This window comes from Hypanus sabinus, chromosome 14, assembly GCF_030144855.1.
Source record: "Hypanus sabinus isolate sHypSab1 chromosome 14, sHypSab1.hap1, whole genome shotgun sequence".
Lineage (NCBI taxonomy): Eukaryota > Metazoa > Chordata > Chondrichthyes > Myliobatiformes > Dasyatidae > Hypanus > Hypanus sabinus.
The window spans coordinates 34,180,513-34,200,121 of NC_082719.1; the positions used below are offsets into that span (position 1 = coordinate 34,180,513).

A 19,609-nucleotide genomic window follows, 5' to 3' on the forward strand; every position below is an offset into this window, starting at 1 on the left:
TTTCTGTTTAGTTTCCAGAAAACTAGACAAAAACTAAAGCCACATAAGAACATATGAATATGAACCCCTTGATGAGAGGTTCTATTGGAAGAATTTATAATTTATTGTTACAATGGGATAAGCATCCTTTACTTAAGATTAAACAGGATTGGGAGCAAGAACTCAATTTGACTTTTATATGGGAGGATTGGATGTGGATTCTGAAGTTGGTTAACTCTTCCTCGGTCTGTGCTAGTCATTCACTGATTCAATTTTAAATTGTACATCGTTACCATTGGACAGAAGAGAGACTTTCTAAAATATTTCCCAATGTTGACAAGTATTGTGATAGATGGAAAACTGAGATAGCTACACTGACACATATGTTCTGGTCATGTTCTATATTAAAACCGTTCTGGAAGTGAGTTTTTTCGACAATTTCTAAAGCACTTAGAATCAATTTACAACCTAATAAATTGACTACTTTTTGGAATAACTCCTCAAAATATTCATGGTATTTCTCTGTCCGACCAACATGTTATTGCGTTTGTTACATTGATAGCTAGGAGGGCCATTTTGTTGAAATGGAAGGATATATCAGCTCCTACTTTGTCACAATGGTTCTCTCAAGTGATGCTGTGTCTCAGTTTGGAGAAAATTAGAAGTTGAACCTTTGTTTGATTTTGAGAACAGATGGGGCTCGTTACTATCATTTCAGTTAACTGATAGATATCCTCCACGATCTAAGTGTAAATTTTGTTTTGATATATTTTTTCTTCTTGTTGGTGGTTTGATGTTTATTTTTAGAAGCTTTCTATATGACACATGGCTCCGGGGTTGTGCCCCCAATGTGGTTCTTTTTTTCCCCCTCACTTTTCTTGCTTAGTAGGGGTTTTTTTTAATTCACAAAAATTTTCAATCTTTAAGATAATTTTTTGAGGCATTGTAAGTGTTGTTACTTCGATGTACCTGTGTATTTTTGAATAATAATAATAATAAAAAAAGATTTGAAAAGAAAGAACATAACTCAACAACAATTAAACAGTGAACTTACAATGAAGGTGATGAAAATCTGGGCACAACACCGTCACTGAAAAAAAAACAGAAGCACACCAACATATACTTTATTAATTCAAGGAATGGAAAATATTCAAGTAAAATGGTAGCTGGTTATGTTTAGCATCAAATACATAGTGGGATAATGCTTCAATTTAAATAATTATTTTGTTATTTACCTGGGATGTAATTTATATAGTGGCATGTAGAGAACTTGACGCACAGAATTTCCAATGACTTCCTGTTAAAGAAACAAAATGATTTAAAGAGAAAACCTTGATACCATGTTTGACATAATTTCATTATGATAGTGGACTTTATAATAGAATACTTACAGCTGGTTTTTGCAGACAACTATCAATCTGTCCTTCCACTAGCCTTTTAACAAAATGTAGTGATTTCTTTGGAAGATAGGGAAAAAGCAAAGGGCTATCTGAAAATAAAATTTTAAAAGAATCATCATGCAGGTACAGGTTTCCCCCGCTATCTGAAGGTAGAGCGTTCCTATGAAACCGTTTGTAAGCATAAATGGCGAAAAGCGAAGAAACAATTACCATTAATTTATATGGGAAAAATTTTTGAGCGTTCCCAGACCCAAAAAATATCCTACCAAATAGCACATAAAACCTAAAATAACTCGAACATATAGTAAAAGCAGGAATGATATGATAAAGACACAGCTATATAAAGTAGAAATATTGTATGTACAGTGTAGTTTCACTTATCAAAATCGGGAAGACAAGAAGCCGAAATTGATTTGGAGAAAAAAAATTGGCACATACGCACATGCGCACACAACTACCCGCACAAGGTTTCACGGTCAAGGTAGTCTTTCTCGGGGTAAACACACGTATAAAGCGGGCGTCTTTTTTCGTAAAAGTGAAAACCCTCTTTGGTTAGCAAAAACAGGTACTAATGTAGGTCTTCCGTAACAGTGAGCTATCGTAAAGCAAACGTTCCAAAAACCGGGGCCACTTGTATTATCTCTCACAAGTTATTAATGGCAAGCCAAATCGGCAGAAAGTTGATACCACTGCTAGATCTGCTTTCTCCAGCTGATTGCTAGACAAGCCCCTTCCAGGAAACTGAATTTTATTGTGTGGGAATAGGACTGACAGTGATTTCCTGTTGTGGGTCTCTCATTTTGGAAGGATTTGGTTCTATTTCAAACTGAAGTATTATGATAAACAACTGTGTCTTTTCAATTTATGCCAGGTTATTCAATGATGCAGTTATAAGGAGAAAAAGTCCTATATCAGAAGAGTTCAACAATGATTATGAGTCGGAGTACAGAGAGGAAGTGGAGCAGCTGCTGGACTGGTGTGAGAAGAACAACCTAAATATCAACATGGAGAAGACCAAGGAAATCATTGTGGACTTCAGGAAGGTGCAGATGAACCATCCCTCTCTGCAAATACATGGCTGCTCTGTAGGGAGAGTTAAATGCAACAAGTTCCTGGGAGTTCACATCACAGATGACCTCACCAAGTTCCTCAACATCACCTCCCTGAACAAAAAGGCACAGCAGAGCTTCAACTTCCTAAGTTGATTGAGGCAAGTGAGTCTTCCCCTGTTCCCATCCCCCATCTTAACTGCATTTTGTAGGAGCACAATTGAGTGTCCTGACAAGTTGCATCTCCATCTGGTACAGGAGCAGCCCAGCATCGTACCAAAAGTCCCCAAAAAGGACTGTGAAAACAGCTGAAAGGATCATAGGGGTCTTCCTAACATCCATCAGGGACATTTATTAGGAGCAGGGACCGTAGTATTATTAAGGATCCCACCCATCTTCTGCGACCTTCTACAATCAGGAAGGAGAGTCCAATTCATAAACTTGAACAGTTGGGATGTGAAACAGTTTCTTTCCTCAGGCCATTAGGCTTCTGAACTCCCTGCTGCAACGCATTCAAAGTGTCACAGGTCAACCTGTTCTATATCTTACAATATTTAATTTATGTATTTTAGTTTGTTTATGCGTATTTCATCTGTAGATTTCATCCTTTCTTTCATAGTTGTGTGTGTTATGTGTACTACTGCGCTTTACACCCTGGTTCAGGGAAACACTGTCTCGTTTGACTGTATACATGAATATAGTTAACAAACTTGACTTGACTTGAATATGATCTAACATTTCTATGCCTTGGAGAACAACAGTGAAATTCAAGTTTCTTGTGCCAAAATGATATTCTGGTCTTCATTTATTTCATGTGGAACTAGGTATATTGACTAAACAGCTTTTTGGTTCAGTTTCTGAAAGGTACAAAGAGGTATGTGGCGATGTAAGATCACAGGATACCATGCAAAAATGGAGAGATTTTATCATTGTGCCTAGCAAGTTGCATCGTCACTTAGCTGAATTGGGTGAAGATGCAGCATAGTTCAAGATGAATCTTATAAGTAATGGTGAACTAAATTTGATTTCTAGTAGAATGAATTAAACTTTAGCAGAAACTAACGTACAGCATATTAGCAATTCAAAATAACGATACTGAAAAAAATGTGTTTTATGTTCGTCAAGTTGGATAGCAGATCCTACTTAATTTCAAACAACCAATAATAAAGTTAAATAATCTTGCATCAGGCAGTGTAGCTTAGTCTAGTATAGATTTTACCGATGCTCTGCAAACGCAGTATCATATTTGCCACAGACTTTGAAATAGATCTGCTCAGCATTATTTGTACCTTTAAGATGAGTACTATTCTGCAAGAAGAAATACCAAGGATTTCCTTCAGTCTCTGGAGGAGTTACTAAGTCATCATCCTCATCTTTTAAATACTGTAAAACAAATTTGACTTTAGTTAAATTATTTCAATTCTGAAATGCTGCTCAGCAGAGGAGCATTTGTATGTGTATGTGTGTGTGTATATATATATATATATATATATACATGCAAATATTTAATCTTTGAACATTAACCAAAAATCACAGTTCAATAGAAAGAATTCCAGTTCAATTTCAAGAACACTTTATTTTAAAACCTCTACAATGATCAACTACATTAAATGGAAATAAAACAGTCCTTTATCTCAGACATAAATCAATATTTATAAAATGACATTGCTTTCATGCAGAAAATAGAATGCAAGTTACTTAATACATATACAAACCCCATTTCCAGAAAAGTTGGGATATTTTCCAAAATGCAATAAAAACAAAAATCTCTGATATGTTAATTCACGTGAACCCTTATTTAACTGACAAAAGTACAAAGAAAAGATTTTCAATAGTTTTACTGACAAACTTAATTGTATTTTGTAAGTATACAGCAATTTAGAATTTGATGGCTGCAACACACTCAACAAAAGTTGGGACAGAGTTAAAGCAAGATTGAAAAGTGCACAGAATATTCAATTTACACCGGTTTGCAAGACTCCACATTAAGCAGGCTAATTGGTAGCAGGTGAGGTATCATGACTGGGTATAAAAGTAGCGTCCATCAAAGGCTCAGTCTTTGCAAGCAAGGACGGGTCGTAGCTCACCCCTTTGTGCCAAAATTTGTGAGAGAATTGTTAAGTCAGTTCGAAAGGAACATTTCCCAACACAAGATTGCAGAGAATTTAGGTCTTTCAATATCTACAGTACATAATATTGTGAAAAGATTCAGAGAATTCAGAGACATCTCAGTGCATAAAGGGCAAGGATGGAAACTACTGTTGAATGCGCGTGATCTTCGAGTCCTCAGGCGGCACTGCCTAAGAAACCGTCATGCTACTGTATCAATTATAGCCACCTGGGCTGGGGAGTACTTTGGAAAACCATTGTCACTTAACACAGTCTGTCGCTGCATCCAGAAATGCAACTTGAAACTGTATTACACAAGGAGGAAGCCATACATCAACTCTATGCAGAAACACCAGCGAGTTCTCTGGGCCCGAGCTCATCTCAGATGGACCGAAAGACTGTGGAACCATGTGCTGTGGTCAGACGAGTCCACATTTCAGCTAGTTTTCGGAAAAAACGGGCATCGAGTTCTCCGTGCCGAAGATGAAAACGACCATCCTGATTGTTATCAGCGAAAGGTGCAAAAGCCAGCATCTGTGATGGTATGGGGGTGCATCAGTGCCCACGGCATGGGTGAGTTACATGTATGTGAAGGTACCATTGACTCTGAGGCGTATATTAGGATTTTAGAGAGACATATGTTGTCATCAAGGCAACGTCTCTTCCCGGGATGTCCATGCTTATTTCAGCAGGACAATGCCAGACCACATTCTGCACGGGCTACAACAATGTGGCTTTGTAGACACAGAGTGCGTGTGCTTGGCTGGCCTGCTGCCAGTCCAGATCTTTCTCCTATTGAAAATGTATGGCACATCATGAAGAGGAGGATCAGACAACGGAGACCACGGACTGTTGAGCAGCTGAAGTCTTATATCAAGCAAGAATGGACAAAATTTCCAATTGCAAATCTACTACAATTAGTATCCTCAGTTCCAAAACGATTAAAAAGCGTTATTAAAAGGAAAGGTGATATAACACAATGGTAAATATGCCTCTGTCTCAACTTCTGTTGAATGTGTTGCAGCCATCAAATTCTAAGTTTGTGTATATTTACAAAATACAATTAAGTTGGTCAGTAAAACTATTGAAAACCTTTTCTTTGTAGTTTTGTCAGTTAAATAAAGGTTCACATGAATTAACATATCAGAGATTTTTGTTTTTATTGCATTTTGGAAAATATCCCAACTTTTCTGGAAATGGGGTTTGTACATATAAAATTCTTCAATGTTTTAACAGTAGAGAGAACCAGATAAAAATATGAAAATGGCATACCTGACCAACTCTTTCCACATTAAAGTATTGACCCTTTTGATCGTAAAGTTCTGGTGCCTTCAAAAATTGTGAAAGAAACAATGATTGGAAAAAACCATCACATTAAAGATGGCATTTACATTTTCTTGTGACCAAGACGAAAAGTATGGTATACATAAACTGGTATATCTGTAAATTAAATCGGTTTATTGTTGTCACATGTACCAAGGTATAGTGAAAAAACTTGGTTTTGCATGCAATCCAGAACAATCATTTCATCACAACAGTACATTGAGGTAGTGCAAAGAAGATACTAGCAGAAAAATGTTAGTTCCTGAGAAAGTGCACTGAGGACAGATAATAAGGCAGCAATAAATATAGACAGAATCCATAGATGGGAGGCTGGTTTCTGTGACCTGTTGAGCTGTATCCATAACTCTCTGTAGTTTCTTCCAGTCTTAGCAGAGCAGTTGCCATTCCAAGCTGTGATACATCCAAACAGGATGCTTTCTATGGTGCATCAATAAAAATGAGTGAGGGTTAAAGGGGACATGCCTTATTTCTTTAGTCCCCTGAGGAATTATGAGACCCTGATATGTTTTCCTGGTTGTGCAATCTATGCAGTTGAACCAGCGCAGGCTATTAGTGATATTCATTCATAGGGAACTGAAGCTTTCAAGACTCTCAACCTCAGCACCATTTATGCAAACAGGAGCCTGTGCACTGCCTGCCTTCCTGAAGTCAATGATCAGCTCCTTTGTTTTGCTGATATTGATGGAAAGGTCATTGGCGTGACAACATGTCATTAAGCTCTTTATCTCCTTGCTGCACTTCAACTCATCATTATTTGAAATTCAGCTCAATACAGTGGTGTCACTACCAAGATTGCAGATGGAGTTAGAGCAGGCCACACAGTCATGAGCGTATAGGGAGTAGAGTATGAGACTGTGTACACAGTTATGTGGGGCATCAGTATAAGAGTAACTGGCGGAGGTGTTTCTGCCCATGCTTACAGGTTGCTGTCTGGTGGTTAGGAGTCAACGATCCAGATTCATGGCTGGCATGCTTATTGAGCTACAGGATATATTTTCTACTGTATGACAGTGGAAACTGCAGCAAGACAAAAATTAACATAATGTCCAGGAAAGGATTGATTGCAGATAGAGTGAAGACAACCAGACTAAAAATGCCTCTGAAGAGCACATAAAAAAAACATAATTAAAAGATACGAAACACACACAACTAAGGGACAAATGCTTTACGATTTATTTTTAAACCTTGCATTGTGAATGGTGATTGATCTTGCAAGTAAGGAATTCAAACATATACAGTTAACCAAATGGCTAATATCCTTAACTGTTTGTCAATTCTGTATAAAAATAACAACAGCCAATAGGGCCATGCTGCTCTCCTTGTGCACAGGTAAAATAAAGTATGATTGATGAATGAGTGAGTTTTCAGAGTCTATTTTATCTATGTTACATAAAATTTAAATTGAACACATCTGGACACTATACTCCCAAGTAACACTGAAATCCAGTTCGATCACGAGGCTGAACATTATTCAGGTGAAAGAGAAAACCATTCAATAGATTCACCATAACTCTCTGCTTGTTCAATATTCACGATTAGAATCCTATCAACAAAGGATGAAACTGGTCTGTGGAACTGATTGTTACAGATTGCTCTAGGGTAGCATTAGCTTTAATTATCAATCAGGGCAATAATACTTAAAATGATTCCCACCCTTCATCTGAAAGGGATTATATTAACATCAAATTTCCCCTCATCTGAAAGGACAAAGCTTCTTTGTAAGGTAAATGACAATGACTACTTCCTGAAAAGGGCATGCAGTATTATGTTTCCATCAATAAATTGTCAGACAACTGGCTTGAATCCAAGGCAATACAAACATATTTCTTTCAAACAAGCATTATGAAATAAAAACATAAAATAGTGAAAATGTTCAGCAGGACAGGTGACATGCATGTACTTTGCATTAGCTAATATTGGAATGGCTGAAGCTAGGTCATAAACTGCTACTTTGCCACTATTTAGCCCCTCTTCCTGAAATTACTGGAGGCTAATTCAGACTATTCTGATATAGGCCTTGCACATTAAAAGGACTTCATACCCCCTTCTCCATCTGTCCACATCTTTGTATGACAGAAGCCCTGTATGAGCTCAATTGATGCTGAAACTCTAAAATGTATTTTTAACCTTCATTATAACAAAAACCTCTTCCCTCTATTCACCTTCCTTAAACTCGTGCTCATGCAAAACTTTGCATTCTGTATCTTAACTCTCAGCACACATATCATCTTTGTGATCACTTGCACCCAATCCAATACTGTTTCAATTCCAAAATTCTTATCTACATTTTCAGATTCTTCATAGACGTGTGCTTCTCTCTAACATACTTGAACTCCATATTCTTCCAAGATCGAGGTCCTTGATTTCTGGCCGCTTATGCAAACAATTATTAATCACATCACCACATCAGCTTCGCTTTCACTGCTTTTGCCCTAAAATCTCAGTTTTAGCACATTTCTTCAATTTAACATTCTCCTTACAATATGCTCCACCGATCAAGCCTAAAACACATAGTTTATCTGCCTTATACATTTTTATTTGGACTGGTATCAATTTTTAAAATCATGCTCCCGTGAAATGTTGAAAGCATGAGATAAATGTAAGCTCTTGCTACATTTGGAGCTTTCCTTTCCTTCTGATGGATATTGTCAATTGCTAGGTATATATGAAGAGTGAAAAAGGAAATAATTAATACTGAAAACTTACCTCTTTGAAGTGTTCAGACAGGAAATCAGCAACAAATGATACATCTCTGTGTGTCATCTGCATTTTGAAATGAAGTTATGAACAGATTGACATAAACCAAAGTTTCCATCTGATTTAATAAATAATTTAATTGTTCTAACAATAGCCATTTCATTTTTATCCCTGAAATAGAAGAAGCTTCCTTTACTCTGTATTACTTGATACACTTAAAAAGAGGTTCAATTTCAGTTCAATTTGTATTTATTTTGGTTACAAACTATAACCAAAACTATAAAAAATTGTAATTAATATCTGCCCATTCTCCAATCTAAGTTCTTCTTCAGATATCCTGCTTCCTCAACACTACCTGCCAATCGACTTATCTTCATAACATCTACAAACTTAAGTCACAAAGCCAGCAATTCTTTCATCCAAATCACTGACATATAACGTGAAAAGACGCAATCCCAACACCAACCCCTGTGACACAATACTAGTCAATGGTAGTGTTACAAAGGATGAACAGCTCTGATGGACAGAAGGGTGCAAGGTTGCCCATGTCCCCCACCCTGGGAGAATTACAAACCGTTACTGTTGCCAGGCTGTTAATGAGAGAGAAAGAGATGGAACAAAACATACTGGGACTGGAACATTTGCTTCAGACAAGGGCGAGTTAGCACCGGGGGAGAGAGACCATATTATGACTCCTGTAAGACTCACAGCTCCGGAGAGGGCTGTTTACTTGGTACTATTCTATTCATTAAAATTCCTCAGTGGACAGCAGGAGTGGGCTAGTTTGATGGGCTAAGCTATTCAAAACTAATTGACATCTGAGACCCCGTGAGTAGGGATAAAAGTGAGGTCTGGGGAGACACCCCTTAGACGCACCAAGAGACACACTAGTGAGCACTGTTTAAGTGTTGGAACCCATGAGGAAAGTGTGGGGCATCGGAGACCGAATGAAGGATCGGTCAATTTGAACTCACAGTGTTTACAGCGAGGCCGGTGGGGACTTGTGTGTGTGTCCACCTTTGCCTGGGTGATGAGTCCACCATAGAAGAACGGTCTAGCTAAAGGACAGAGGGGTCATACCTGAATGGCCACAACAACACATCGACGGATCGAGATCGTAAAGGAAGGTTTGACGGGCTGTCACTGTTTGATCTCTCTCTCTCTCCGACAATTACAACACATCGACCAACAACTACCTCAGCCTGTATGAAATGAACTGAACTTTATATTCACAGATGGCAATTCATTATCCTCTAGACATCGATAAAGCTTGTTTATTATTGATTATTATTATACCCACACTTTTAGGTTTAGTATTGCTAATGTGTATTATCTGTATATTTGCATTGTTGATATTGATTTGTATATTTTTACTAATAAACACTGTTTTGAAAATAGTACCAGACTCCAACGGACACATCTATCTTTGCTGGTAAGATACCCAGTTACCGGATACGTAACAGTAGCTAATCAGAAAAGGTCCTATTTATTCCCACTCTTTGCTTCCTGCCAATCAGCCAATGACCTATCCATTCCAGTACCTTTCTTTTAATACCATGGGTTCTTATCTTGTTAAGTAGCCTCATGTGCAGCACTTTGTCAAAGGTCTTTTGAAAATCGAAATAAACAACATCCATTAACTCTCCATTGTATATCTTGCTAGTTAGTTCCTTAAAGATTTTCAATAGATCTGTCAGGCAAGACTTCCCCTTGAAAAGACCATGCTTGCTTTGGCCCATTTAAGTCAGGCTAACTGCCCTATAATTTCCTTTCTCTTAACAGCGAGGAAGACTATCAAAGCTTGCAGTGGGATCTGGAAAAATGGGCTCAAAAATGGCAGATGAAATTTAATGCAGACGTGTGAAATGTTACACTTCCACAGGAGCAACCTGAGCAGTTCTTACACAGTGAGAAGTAGGACACTGAGGAGTGTGGCAGAACAAAGGGATCTGGGAATACAGCTCCATAATCCATTGAAAGTGGTGTTATATGTAGATAAGGTCGGAAAGAAAACTTTAGGCACTATGGGTACAAGGGTTAGGATGTTATGGTGAAATTGTATAAGACATTGCTGAGGCCTAATTTGGAGTATTGTGTAGAGTTTTGGTCACCTACCTATAGGAAATATGTAAAAACGATTGAAAGAGTACAGAGAAAAGTCATCGCCATTTTTTTTGACCACAACTACTACCCCATAGAGCCATTTTCATGCGGTCCAACATCCACTCTCATCTCTCTTTTACTCTTTATATATCTGAAAAATCTTTTTGTATTCTCTCTGATTGGCAAGCTTACCTTCATATTTCAACTTTATGGCTTTTTTGTTGTCTTCTGTTGCTTTTTAAAATCTCCCTAATCCTCTAACTTCCAGCTTATTTTTGCAATATTATATGTTTCTCTTTTGTTTTTATGCCATCTTTGCCTTCCCTTGTCACCATGGTTGCTCATCCTCCCTTTGAATACTACTTCACCTTTGGGATGCATCTATCCTGTCCTTCTGAAATGCTCCCAGAAACTCCAGCCATTGCTGCTCTGCTATCATCCGTATTGTTGTTCCCTTTCAATCAACTTTGGCCAGTTCCTTTCTCATGCCTCAGTAATTCCCTTTATTCCAGTGTAATAATGATACAACTGATTTTACCTTCTCAAACTGCAGTGTGAATTCTATGTTTTTACTGTCTCTAAGAGTTCATTTACCTTAAGCTCATTAATCTAATTTGGTTCATTACACAACACCCAATCCAGAATAGTTGATCCACGAGTGGGCTCAACTACAATCTGCTCTAAAAAGCCATATCATAGGTATTCTGTAAATTCCCTCTTTTGGGTTACAGCACGAACCTGATTTTCCCTATCTACCTGCATATTGAAATCTCCCATGATTATTGCAACATCGCACCTTTTTATATGCCTTTTCTATTTCCCATTATAATTTGTAGCCCACTGTTATGAATGTGAAGCAACTCTGAGGGGCCGAAGGGTACAAAGTTGCCCCCTCCTTTTTGAGAATTGCAAGATCGCTATTAATTCGGGTCTGAGACCCAGGAAATGAGAGAGAGAGACGTGCAGAATACACAGGGTTTGGAATGTGTCCTGGCCTCAGCAAAACGGAACCACTGATAACGGCTATTGTGTTTTGGAGACGGAATTGTGTATTGAGTACTGTACTATTCATTGAAAACCCTCAGGGGACAACCAGAGTGGGCTGGTTGAGGGATTGCATCATCCCAACCTGATTGACATCTGAGACCCTGTGAGTAAGGATAAAAGAGAGTCTGGGGAACAACCCCTTCAGACGCACCAGGAGAAATGCTAGAAATCCCGTGGCTGCGTTTAATAGCGACAGCCGGTGGGGGGCTCGTGTGTGTCCTCCCTTGCCTGGGTTGGCAGGCTCACCACGGAAGAACGGCTTAGCTAAAGGAGAGGTCACAAGTGAACGGCCACACCAACGGGATTCCTGATGGATCGAAATCATAAAAGGAAAACCGACAACTTTTTCTCCCAAATCTCTCTCTCTCTCTCTCTCTCCAACCATTGCAACCCAACGGTCCCCAAAGGCTGCAGCCTGCATGAACTAAGTGAACTTTATATTTCCATCGGACAATACATTATCCCCTAGACAACGATAGAGCTTATTTCTTATTGATTATTATTATACCTGCACTTTTAGATTTAGTATTGATGACGTATATTATCTGTATATTTGCATTGATATTATTTTTGTGTATTCTTACTAATAAATACTGTTAAAAATAGTATCATCAGACTTCAACGGACCTCTCTATCTTTGCTGGTAAGTGACCCAGTTACGGGGTTCGTAACACCACATCCTGGCTACTGTTCGGAGGACTGTATACAGCTCTCATCAATGCTGTTTTACCCTTGTAGTTCCTTAATTATACCCACAAGGATTCTACATCTTAGAATTCCTATTCTAAGGAATTTATGCCATTTTTTACCAATCGAGCCACACCCTTTGCCTACCTGCCTGTCCTTTCAACATAGCATGTATCCTTGGATGTTAAGCTCCCAACTATGATCTTCTTTCAGCCATGACTCATAAATGCCCACATCATCATGCCTATCAATCTCTAATTGTGCTACAAGATTATCTATCTTATTCTGTAAACTGCAATGCATGCAAATATAACACCTTCAGTCCTGTATTCTTCACCCTTTATACCTTCCTCAGAAAAGATCCCAATGATCCAGAAGTCTGAAACCCTAACCCCTCCAACAATTCTTCAGCCACTCATTCACCTGCCAAATTATCCTATTTCCCCCCTCACAGCCATGTGGAACAGGTAGCAATCCAGAGCTTATTACCCTAGATTTCAACTTTCTGCTTACCTCCCCAACTTATTTACTTAGAACCTCTGCCTGTGCTTAGCCAAACCTGTTGAGCCAAAGGCTGACCACTCTAACTCTGGCCTAGACCAACAATGGCCATTGCGCTTACACTTTATTGGCCCTGAGCTGACTAGCCCGACTAAAAAAGCTGAAAGCACCGGAGCTCTTTTTTAAACCTCTTCCTGCATCACCAACAAATGACACTGCAGTGTCTACAGCATGCTGAAAGCTCCAGAACTCTTAAAATCTTGCGCTGCGGCACAACAAATTACCTTTCACACTGATTGCACTTGAACTTGTGTAAGTGTGAGTGTTTTACTATCCGGCCATGACAGCATACTGATTTTGATTTTGTATTTAGTTACATTATTGTGTGACATTTATCTTCTAACAGCTCTGCCTTGCACTAAGCTTGTCTCTATTATTCATTGCTCCAAGGTTTCATGTACTCAGGTCTACAGTTTATTCTGTATACCTTACTGTGAAACTATATTGATACACTGTCAGCACTGGATAAGGACTCCTTTTGATCTCTATGTAAAATATTCCTCTATATAGCTCCTCTGGAACATATTATTTTCACATATAGTCTCTAATTCTATTTATTCAAGTAATTTCCTCAACTGTAGAGACAAAACTCAAACCAGAAAAAAATTAACCGAACTTTATAATGGAAGTTGGCTTATTTTTTGTAATTATTAGGAAGGCCAACAGAATTCTGAAGCTCTAATGAACCACCATAATTTACCTTATTGAGCTCTGGCAAAACATGATCATCAGACATTCTCAACATTGCTAAAAAACAAAATAAGAGGTTATCATTGAAATAACTGATCTCATCTTAGATTATTATGAAACACAATAGAAATAGACATTGCTGGAAACACTCAACAGGTCAAACAACATGAGGAAAAAGGTAAGATTTCAGGTCAACAATCTTCATCAGAATGTTGCTTCCAGTATTTTCTGCTTCTATTTGAGAGTTCCAGTTATTTTTTAATGATGAAAGATAATTCTGAATACCGCCCCTTGAAACAAGAAGTTTAGCCAACTGTTAATAACCGGATATATGGTCCTGAGCAACTCAATGCATAATATCTGCAAGAGGTGACTTCCAAAAGTTAAGTATGAGAAATAACCTTTGACAACAAGACAGGATTTAATCAAATGTGTCACCAAGGAGTCATAATGAACAGAGGTAAGTAAACGGGGAACAATCAGAACACTCATCAGTGCTTTCAATACCAGACTTGGGCATGTACTTTTTTTAAAAATCAGTCATCAAACTACTTGAAAATGTGCTGCAAGATGCAGCCCTTATTATAGGTTCCTCTTGGATGCTATTACTCATATAATGGCAATTAATATGCATACTATTATTGCTACTTCTGCTACACATGCTTCTATTTTTCGTAAATTCCTAAAGACATGCAAATAATATCCTCTTACAATTAATGATGATTCCAGATTAAATATTATATTAAATTGATATTTAAGATGCTGGAAGGACTCAACAGTGCATTCAACAGCTGTGGAGAGAGATAAAGAACTAATGTTTTAATTCAATGAGGATTAATTCTGAAGAAAAATCATCACCTGAAGCGTAGTCTGGCTCGCTCCCCACAGATTCAACCCGACTTGAATAAAAACATAAGAAATAGAAGCAGGAGTCGGCCATCCGGCCCATCGAGCCTACCTCGTCATTCAATAAGATCATGGCTGATCTGTCCGTAAACTCAGCTCCATCTACCTGCCTTTTCCCCATAACCCTTAATTCCCTTACTACGTAAAAACTTCTCTAGCTGTATCTTAAATATATTTAGTGAGGAAGCCTCAACTGCTTCCCTGGGCAGAGAATTCCACAGATCCACCACTCTCTGGGAAAAATAGTTTCTCCTCATCTCCATCTTTTCCCCTGAATCTTCAGGCAATGTCTCCTAGTTCTAGTCTCACCTACCAATGGAAACTATTGTAAGGGTCTCTGTAAAAGCTTGCCCTCGCCCATTCTTTCCACTTATGTTGTTTTCTCAAGCATCCTGCTCTTCGCAGCTTTGTCAAGCGCTGCTTTATTTCTGCTTGTAATACCCCAAGTCCCTTCCTTTCTCCTTCTGTGGACTTCTTCCACTGTTTCCTCAGCTGTCTCCTTTCCTTCACCAGTCTTTCGAATTCCTGCTGTCTCCTAGACTTAGGCTGGTCTGAAGGTTCCTTCTGTGTCCTCTGTTTCTTCACTCCAAATCTCTCTACCCCACAGCTGTATATGGTGTCTCCCCACTTCTCCAGTTTTCTTTCCACACTTCCCTTCAGTCCTTCTAGAAGATGGACTAGGTCTGTGTGATGATCTCCCACTCATTCTTCTGGCAGGATTTAGGCCACAATATTTGGGGCTGCCATCCTTCCATCTTCCTTTCTGCTGCTGGCCGTGGCTGGTTGGGCTCTGGACTCGTTTCTGTTGGTGGAAATGTGCTTGGTTGAGCTTCACCTGGGGTGTGATAGTGTGGACTGTGGTGTCTGTCCTGCCACTGGGCTTCACTCGACTGATCTGATCTACCTCTTAGAAGGTAATGGTCAATGTGAGGCTCCTTGCCAAGCTCCCTCAAGCACTTTTTCCTGCCCTGATGGATCTTAAGCCCCTTCTCTGATGTTATCTTTGTCCAGCCACAAATGCAGCATTGTAGTTTGTGTCCTACCGGCGCTGCTGCTCTGTCAAATGCCATGCTAGTTGTCTGTTTTGTCTTCGTTTCCATTCCTAGGTCTGTTACCGTGTAGTCTGTCAGTGAGTCATCTTGAATCCCCTCTTTCGCAGACTCAAGGGGTATTTTTTGTCTTAAAATAAATAATATCTTGCTCTTCTATTATTCCTTCCAAAGTAGATGATCTCGCATTTACCAACGTTGTATTCCATCTGCCAGACCTTGGCCCACTCATTTAACCTATCCATATCCCTCTGCAGACTCTCCACATCCTCTGTACAATTTGATTTTCCACTCAGTTTAGTGTCATCAGCAAATTTCACTACACTACACTCTGCTCCCTCTTCCAAATTATCAATGTAAATGATAAACAGCTGCGGGCCCAGCACTGACCCCTGCAGCACCACACTCACCGCTGACTGCCAACTGGAGAAACACCCATTTATACCAACTCTCTGCTTTCTATCGGTTAACCAATTCATTATCCATGCCAATACACTTCCCCTGACTCCATGCATCTGTATCTTATTTAAAAGTCTCTTGTGCGGCACCTTATCGAACGCCTTCTGAAAATCCAAGTGTACAACATCCGCCTGTTCCCCTCAATTCACTGCACTCAATATGTCCTCAAAGAACTCCAGTAAGTTTGTCAAACAGGATCTGCCCTTTCTGAATCCATGCTGCGTCTGTCTAATGGAACCACTTCTTTCTAAATGCTTCGCTATTTCTTCTTTAATGGCAGCTTCAAGCATTTTCCCGACTACAGATGTTAAACTAACTGGCCTATAATTGTCCTTTTTTTTTAAATTAATAAAAAAATTTTCACCACCCCTTTCCCCTCCCCTCCTAATTGCCCTTCTTAACAGATTAGGGGAGCTCGGGCTTTACTCTTTGGAGAGAAAGAGGATGAAAGGAGACATGATAGAGGTGTACAAGACATTAAGAGGAATAGATAGAGTGGACAGCCAGCACCTCTTTCCCAGGGCACCACTGCTCAATACAAGAGGAGAGGGCTTTAAGGTAAGGGGAGGGAAGTTCAAGGGGGATATTAGAGGAAGGTTTTTTACTTCGAGTGGTTGGTGCGTGGAATGCACTGCCTGATTCAGTGGTGGAGGCAGATACACTAGTGAAATTTAAGAGACTACTACACAGATATATGGAGGAATTTAAGGTGGGGGGTTATATGGGAAGCAGGCTTTAAGTTTTGGCACAACATTGTGGGTTGAAGGGCCTGTACTGTGCTGTACTATTCTATGTTCTTTTGCCTACATCCTTTTTAAAAAAGTGGCATGACATTTGCTGTCTTTCAATCCGCTGGGACCCGCCCAGAATCTAGAGAGATTTGATAAATGATTACCAACGCATCTACTATAACCTCTGCCAATTCCTTCAGCACCCTGGGATGCATCCCATCAGGACCAGGAGACTTATCTACCTTTAGGCCCTCTAGTTTGCTCATCACTATCTCTTTAGTGACAGTGACATCCTTCTTTGGCATATTACATGTGTCCTCCACAGTGAAGACCAACACAAAATAGTTGTTCAATGCCTCAGCCATTTCCTTATCACTCAATATCAATTTCCCCTTCTCGTCTTCCAAGGGACTTACGTTGACTTTAGCCACCCTCTTCCACTTTATATATTTATAAAGACTTTTGCTATCTGTTTTTATCTATTTTAAGCTCATTTACATTCGTACTCTATCTTCCCTTTCCTTATTTCTTGTTTAGTTGTTCTCTGTTGCTTTTTGAAGTTTTCCCAATCCTCCAGACCCTCACTACTCTTTGCGACTTTGTACATGAGCTTTTAACTTGATACTATCTTTCACTTCCTTAGTTATCCAAGGCTGGCTCTCCCCACACTTACTGTCCTTACTTTTGACTGGAATATACTTCTGTTGAGCACTGTGAAAAATTTCTGGAAGTCTTCCACTGTTCCTCAACTGTCCTACTAAATAGCCTGTGCTTCCAATCCACATTTGCCAACTCCTCCCTCATCCTGTTGTAGTCTCCCTTGTTCAAGCATAATACACTAGTTTCCTCCATCTGTATGCGAAATTCAATCATACTATGATCACTCTTTCCAAGAGGATCCCTGACTACAAGATCGTTAATCTTACCTGTCTCAGTGCACAGGACTAGATCTAAGATAGTATTTTCCCTTGTAGGTTCACTAACATGCTGCTTAAGAAAGCCATCACGGACGTATTCTATGAAGTCCTCCTTAATACTTCCTTGACCAACCTGATTCACACAATCTATGTGGAAGTTAAAATCCCCCATGACAACTGCCCTTCCATTTTTACAAGCCTCAGTTATTTCTTGGTTAATCGCCTCTGCCACTGCAATATTTTTATTAGGTGGCCTATGGACAACACCCACCAGTGATTTTTTTTTCTTTACTATTCTTAATCTCTACCCAGATGGACTCAACATTCTGTTCCGTAGATCTTATATCATCTCTCACAATCACCCTGATCTCATCCTTAATTAAGAGCACCACCCCACATCCCCTGCCTTCCTGCCTAACTTTCCTTATTACCTGATACTCTTGGATATTTAATTCCTAGTCATCTCCACCTTCCAACCAGCTTTCTGTAATGGCCACTACATCATATGCCTTGATAATGATCTGTGCCACAAGTTCAATAACCTCGTTTCTAAAACTATGGGCATTTAGATAAAGTGCGCTTTGTCCTTTTAAAATCTAGTGATCTATGCAATTTTTGCTTTTTACTTTTATGCACTCTACTCTTACTTTTTTCTTCACTAACTCTAGCTTTGGTTTCTGCATCACTTCCCTCTCTTTTCTGTGTGGGTTCCCATCCCCCTGCCATATTGCCATATTAGTTTAAAGCCTCCCCAACAGCACTAGCAAACAATTTCCCTAGGACATTGATCCTGGCCCTGCCCAGATGTAGACCGTCTGGATGGTACTGGTCCCACCTCCCCAGAAGCAATTCCAATGCCCCAAGAATCTGAAACCCTCCCTCCTGCACCACCGCTCAAGCCACATATTCATTCTAGCTATCCTGCTATTCCAACTCTGGCTAGCACGTGGCACTAGTAATCATCCTGAGATGATTACCTTTGAGGTCCTTCTCTTTATCTCCTAGCTCCCTAAATTCAGGTTGTAGGACCTCATTCCGTTTTCTTCCTATATCATTAGTACCTAACTAGCTGCTCACGCTCCCCTTTCAGAATGCCCTGCAGCCTCTCCAAGACATCTGACTCTTACACCCAGGAGGAAACACACCATACGGGAGTCTCATTTGCGGCCACAGAAGCTCCTCTCTATTCCTCTTTCCATGGAATCCCCTACCACAACAGCTCCGCCATTCTTTTTCTTGCCCTCATGCGCAGCAGAGCCACCCACGGTGCCATGATCCTGGCTTCTGCTGCCTTCATCTGATGAGCCATCTCTCCCAACAGACTCCAAAGTGGTACATCTGTCTTGGAGCGAGATGACCGCAGGAGACTCCTGTACTACCTTCCTGCTACTACTCTTCCTGTTGGTCACCTATTCCCCATCTTTCCTTCGATCCTTAAACTGCGGTGTGACCAACTCTCTAAATGTGCTATCCACAATATTCTCTGGTCTCGAATGCTCCAAATTGAGTCCATGCGCAGCTCCAGTGCCGCCATGCGGTCTATCAGGAGCTGCAGCTGGACACATTTCCTGCACATGTAGTCTTCAGGGACACTGTCAGCCTTCCCGAGTTCCCACATGTCACAGGAGGAGCATGGCACAGGAGAAAGGGAAGAGCCCGCTGGGGAAGCCGAAGACTGGTATCTGTGAATCTCTGTGAATCAGTTCTTTGCTGAAGCCCGGTTTGAGCAACTCTGCTACCCTCTGCTAACATGGTGTTCTTCTTTTTAAACTCTTCCCGCTCTCTACTTGCCAAATTCAGCAATTTTGTACTGTGGATATTTGAACAGACGCAATAGAATTCTATACAAACATTTTTAAAAGCAAGTCTATAAACTACTTC

The 19,609-nt window shown here is 39.7% G+C and overlaps 1 protein-coding gene across 3 annotated transcripts in view; it reads right to left on the minus strand.

The window, feature by feature from the left end:
• anapc4 (anaphase promoting complex subunit 4) overlaps positions 1-19,609 on the minus strand; it is an 89,510-nt gene that overhangs the window by 19,487 nt on the left and 50,414 nt on the right. For all 3 annotated transcript variants that reach the window (XM_059988983.1, XM_059988982.1, XM_059988984.1), the window contains exons 18-24: positions 13,677-13,723; positions 8,588-8,644; positions 5,810-5,866; positions 3,718-3,811; positions 1,371-1,468; positions 1,215-1,276; positions 1,034-1,069 (exon numbers count right to left, since the gene is read on the minus strand). In XM_059988983.1, coding sequence (XP_059844966.1) covers positions 1,034-1,069; positions 1,215-1,276; positions 1,371-1,468; positions 3,718-3,811; positions 5,810-5,866; positions 8,588-8,644; positions 13,677-13,723 — 451 coding nt within the window. The remainder of the gene's footprint in view (positions 1-1,033; positions 1,070-1,214; positions 1,277-1,370; positions 1,469-3,717; positions 3,812-5,809; positions 5,867-8,587; positions 8,645-13,676; positions 13,724-19,609) is intronic.